Source organism: Phaseolus vulgaris, chromosome 11 (genome assembly GCF_000499845.2).
Source record: "Phaseolus vulgaris cultivar G19833 chromosome 11, P. vulgaris v2.0, whole genome shotgun sequence".
NCBI lineage: Eukaryota > Viridiplantae > Streptophyta > Magnoliopsida > Fabales > Fabaceae > Phaseolus > Phaseolus vulgaris.
In genome coordinates, this window is record NC_023749.2 from 15,461,523 (window position 1) to 15,467,471 (window position 5,949).

Consider the following 5,949-nt stretch of genomic DNA (forward strand, 5'->3'; position numbering starts at 1 on the left):
TTAAAGAAACAGTATTACTTATTTGAAAAGGGAGTTTATGTTGTTTAGCAAGGTGACATATATCACACAACTTATCAGAACTAGAATTAACATAAGGAAACGTTTTGCAAACTTGTTCAACAACATGTTTGGAAGGATGGCCTAATCTAAAATGCCATAGGTCAATATCATTCTCTTTAGAATTAAGGACATTACAATTCATCAAATATTTTTCTTCGTGTATGTTAACAGGATCATGAAGACAATATAAACCTCCATGCAAATCAGCTTGACCAATCGTCTTGATCACTATTGTTCCTATGAATTTGACTATCATCACTTCTTTGAACAATATTGCAAGATTGGTCATTGCCTTTCTCCCTTTCAGAGTTCTCATTTCTTTGCTTGTACCATGGAGGGTACCCGTGCTTGGCATAGCATTCATCAACTGTGTGATTCAGTCTGTGACAATATGAGCATTGTTTCCCTTGAGTATAGCTTCTACCTCTACCTCTTCCTCCTTTCCAGTTGTTATTTCTCCCTTGCGGTTTCCAATTTTCTTGATCTTGCAATTTCCAGTTATTCTGTTTGTTAGTGCCATTCCAATTTTGTTGTTTCTCAGCCAGATTAATCATAGCTCTATTATCCAAATTTCCATTTCCATTAAGCTGACGTTCCTGCTGAATCAACAAGGCAAACACACGACTAATGTTGGGAAGGGGTTCCATCATCAAGACTTGGGTTTTCACAGTACTGTAAACCTCATTAAGCCCTTTCAGAAAACATATAACGTACTCTAAGTCTCTGTAATTGTGAGAGATTCTTGATAGATCACATTGACAGGTGCCACCACATGTGCATCTTGGTATAGGTCTCAAATATTCTAATTCTTCCCAAAGAATTTTCAGATCAGTATAAAATTGGGTAACATTTCTCTCACCTTGTTTGATGGAGTGAATCTCTTGGAGTAAATCGGAGATCCGAAAATGGTTGCCCCTTGAAAAACGTTCCTTCAAATCATCCCAGAGATTCTTTTCAATGTCGATGTAGACCACGCTTTCGAAAATTTGTGTAGACAGGGTGCGATTGATCCAAGACAAGACCATCACATTACACCTCTCCCATGCTTCAAACAGAGGATCATGGTGTTCTGGCATGTCAATACTGCCATCGACAAATTTCAATTTGTTCTTCGACAAAAGTGCTCTTCTCATATTTCTACTCCAAGAATGGTAATTTTGCTCACTGAGTTGAGGATGAACTAGAACAGCTCCAGGGTTCTCACCGAGATGAAGGTAATAAGCACTAGAAGGATCTCCAGAGGGATCCTTGAAAACCTTAACTTCAGAAATCTTGGGCTCGGGATCATCCTTTTTTACAGGCGAGGAAGCCATGGAAAAGCAAGAACGAACCAAGACACACAAAGAAGAAATAGAAGGATTGACGGTGACGAACGCAGCGGAATCATAACAGGGTTCTGCAACCCGCTCTTGATACCATGAAGAAAAACAGTGTTTTGTATTTTGAAAGTAAAAAAAAACCTTAAGTGGCAGAGAAATTGAATTTTGTATCCATCAGAAACAGAGAAATTGTATTCAGCTTATTGTTACTGTAAAACAGAGGAAGCCCCTTTTTAAAAAGGGAAATAAACGGATGTGATTGTTTTTGATAACCGACAACCGCTAAGAGAATAAAAGCAATTAAATAATAATTACAATAACTTGTTTTGAATCAATTTGTTACATATTAGTTAAAAATATTTTACCGATGTGAATAAAAGCTCGCATATTACTTACATAACTTCCAACCTGTGCATATGTTTATCTTTTTAAGTTAAAAATAGAATGATAATTTTTAAAATTTGGTCTACGTTACCCGTGGACTAAACAAGTTAAAAACACCTAATACAACTCAACACAACACATTAAGTTGCACTAATGTATTATAATTTATTTGTTACGATGAAGTAAAATAATTGTTTTTATATTGTATTATATCCTATGAGGCCTGTACACTTCTCTTAAATAGCGTGTCCGTGTCGGACATACGTATCGGACACCAATACTCGTATGATATTCGTACGCACGTATTGATGAAATGTTCAATTAAAAAAATATTTGTTAAATTTCTGACAATTCTAGTACGATTCTAACACAACTTTAAAAAAGAGAAATACATTAATTTTCTAAAAATTCAAATTTATTGTTTAAATTTTTATTATGATATTTTGAACCAGTCATACAAAATATCTATCTGCTCCTAAAAAAATTTGAAACATATTTGTGCACATAAATCTTTATTGTCAATTTATATAATTTATAATTATATAATATATAAATTCGTGTTTCCGTATCCTATATTTTAGAGATTATACGTATTTCCGTGTCTGTATTTGTGTCGTAACAATGTTCGTTTCAATATTTGTGCTAGATAGATTATATGCAAAATTGACAAAATAGGAAGAACCTACAATATTAACAATATTAAGGATGTGATAAAACATAATTGACAAATAAATTTGATGCTGTTGTCTTTTTTTGCAATTATTTTATATATTTATATTATGAAATTTAATGTTTAATAATTTGCAATTGAATTTAAAATATTTATTTAAATTTGATTTTATGTGTTTGAAGTGTATAACAGGTGTGATCATTTAAATTGAAACATGTTTAAGATGTGGGTCATACTAGCAGACTTTTTTTTTTAATGTGGTACAAGTTTAAATGGGTTGTTCAACCACATACTCAACTCTACTTACAACACAAAATTAGATTTTTGGAAACATCACACTACACTCTTAGTCTCTTACTATTTTTCTTTCAGTGTTTGGTGTAAGTATTAAGTCATGTCCTCTTGTTAGAGGTTGATGTAGTTGTTCTTCTCCACAAAGATAAATTTGTAGAAATATCACCTTATGCTCTTGGTTTTATAATATTTTCTTTTAGTGTTTAAGTAATTCACAATTTCTCTACTTAGGGTTTTAAATTTGTGGATCGTTTAATGAATGAATTGAGTAATTGAAATTGTTGAATAAGGATTAAAGTGATGTGAAAAATGTTAGTGATATAAACTTTCAACATATCTTTATTTTTATTCAAGTCGTTTAAATTGTTACCTTTATTTTTTATTTTCTTAATCATAAATTTTTCTTTCTATTTTATTTTATTTATGATTAAATATTTTGAAGCTTGCAGATAAGGAGTCATTAACATCGAAGAAGTTCTTTAACTGAATGGACAAAGTATATTTTGCATATTAGGAATCATTAATTGTTATATTTTTGTTTCAAGATTTTTTAAGTGAAAATGTATTATTGAACTTTAATATCTATCGCTTTGAGGGAATTTTAAAAGGTTACATTTTAATTCAGTTTGCATTGTTTAATTTAATTGAAAACGAGACTTTTTAAAATTGGTTATACCCTTCAATAGATGTAAAATTTACTTTGAAACTTTTCATTTTGTACACATCTTCACTAATCACGGTAAAATATCTAAAATAATTAATTTAAAAGATATATATATTATAATAGAGATTTATAGGAGTGAAAAATAGCTTATGTCCAAATTAGAAATAAAAATTTAGAGAAGTTATTGAGACAACTTTTATAAATTAATTTGATGCACAAACTAATTTTAACTTACAAAGATATTTTTAAAAAATACTTATTGAGAAATTTATCCAAAACACATTCATGAAGACGTTTTTTTTACACGAAATAAACATCTACGCTATCTAATGCATTTAGTAAGTATAATACTTAAGGGAGTTTTAAAGTATGAATATGAAATAATATTTTATTTATTGGTTTTTTAAATAAAAAAATTCAATTAATAATATTATTTAATGTTAAATTATAACATTTTCATACTTAATATTTTTAATTATAAATTCAGCATTGCTTAAATTATTCTAAATATTTAAAGTATAATAACGCTAACAATGTTTCTTATGTCATATTTTAAATTATTCTAAAAATTTAGTCATTTAGTTTTTATTTGTTTTCTTTTAAGTATCAGAAAAAAAATCAAAAATTAAAAATTAGCATAATTTTTAAAAAATAATATTATTCTTCCAATCTTTAAGTTATTTAACATAAGATTGTTAAAATCAAATTGTAATTTTGATATATTATCCAAGTTTTATTTTATTTTATTTTTTTATAAAAGTTTTCATGTTAGGCATCACTATGCAACTTGACATCTCAGCTAGGCTGATACCTCAAGTAACAACAATCATTTACCATCACATGAAAAAAGTATTATTAAAAAAAAGGAAAAAAAAAGAAAATACAAAAATATGGGGGGACTAGACCAAAACTCACATGTTAACAAAAACGATACATAGGTAGACTATACCTATTCATAAAGAATTCTAAGAACAGACTAGATGGAAGTTTTATTATACCAATGAAATGATTCTCTATGAATGAACCCTAAATTAGCCAACTTATCAGCACATGCATTTCCCTCACGAAAAATATGAGTAACCCTAAACCTGATTGTCCTACAGAAATTAAGACAAGTATTCCATCGATTACGAAGCATCCACGGAACATTAGTCCTAGCAGTAAACGCAGCACAAACCAAGACAAAATCACATTCAAGCCAAACATTAGTAAGTCCCATCTTTTGAGCTTCTCCATAGCATGTATAACTCCATAAAACTCAGCAACCAAAGCAGTCTGAACTTCAAGAAACCCTGAAAAAGCACCAATAAATTCTTCCATACTCCCATGAAAAATACCTCCACAAGTAGCAAGACCAGGATACCCCCTAGCAGCCCCATCAGTGTTAATTTTAACCCAACCTGGTGAAGGAAATTCCCATCTAACAGGAAGAGGACGAAGAACTTTCCCACTATGAGTCTTAATACCAAAAAACTTAATCACGTTGAAATCCAACATATCATTCTTCATTGAAGCTTTAGACGAATTTCCCACTAGACAAGTTAAATCTTTAATTACCGAAATAGCCTTTGAAACCTCAATCTTATCCTGAAATCTAGCATAATTCCTCATACGCCATATCATCCATATAGAAAAGGTTGTCATAGCAAGCTTAATCAATTTAACCAAAAGACTACCATCACTCTTAATAAAAGAAAGAAGATCATCCTTATTAGAGAAATGAGAAGTAAGAAAAATCTGTCGAACCCAACTCCAAATATGTAATGCATTAGAACATTCAAAAAATAGATGTTGAATAGATTCTTCATGCTTTTCACAAAGCGTACATATAGAACATATATGCAAACCCTTATTCTGAATATGCATATCTGTAGGAAGTCGCCCATGAAATTTTTTCCAGAGTACTAGAGTTTTGGAAGGCGGAATAGATGAAGACCAAATGAACTTACCCCAACCACATGGAACTCCTGGTTCCAAGAAAAAAGTCCTAGCCTATTTAAGAGTGAAACGACCACACTCATCTAGAATCCAATTAGGAATATCTTGTTCCTCTCTAACCATGATATGATTAAGAAAATGCGGCATCTGCTGTAAAGATAAGGGAATATTCCAATCATAACCTGACCAAAATTAAGAGACTGTATCCGGAATGCTAGCCCCATCAGATAACCCTGCAATATTTGCTAAAGAAGTAGTAGAACACCATTTATCATTCCAGAAATTAATAAAAGAACCTGTACCAACCGTCCAAGAAGTATAATAAAGTATGATAGAATAAAATTGTTTAATTCCAAGCCAAAGAGAGGAGGATCTATAAACCATTCTAAACTCGTATTTTGATTTAAGAACTCTGGCTTTCAAGAGTAAAGACCAAGGTTTGTTGCTATAAGCAAAGTTCCAAGCAAGCTTAAGAAGATATGCATTATTTTCATGATGAAGATTAATAATATTCAAGCCTCCATCCTCAAGAGGTGAACAAATTTTTGCCCAATTAACAGTAGCGATACCTTTTTTCATAATATCACCAGTCCAAATAAAATTCCGGCACCACTGCTCAA

General features: G+C 30.8%; 1 protein-coding gene across 1 annotated transcript; it reads right to left on the bottom strand.

The window, feature by feature from the left end:
• Positions 1-263: 263 nt before the first annotated feature.
• On the bottom strand, positions 264-1,373 carry LOC137835143 (uncharacterized). Its single transcript, XM_068643507.1, has one exon. It carries the CDS (start codon positions 1,371-1,373, stop codon positions 264-266), a length of 1,110 nt encoding a protein of 369 aa, XP_068499608.1.
• Between the last annotated feature and the right edge of the window lie 4,576 nt (positions 1,374-5,949).

Coding starts and splice junctions, on each gene's coding strand:
- LOC137835143 (XM_068643507.1), bottom strand. CDS start 1,373: ATGGCTTCCTCGCCTGTAAAAAAGGATGATCCCGAGCCCAAGATTTCT.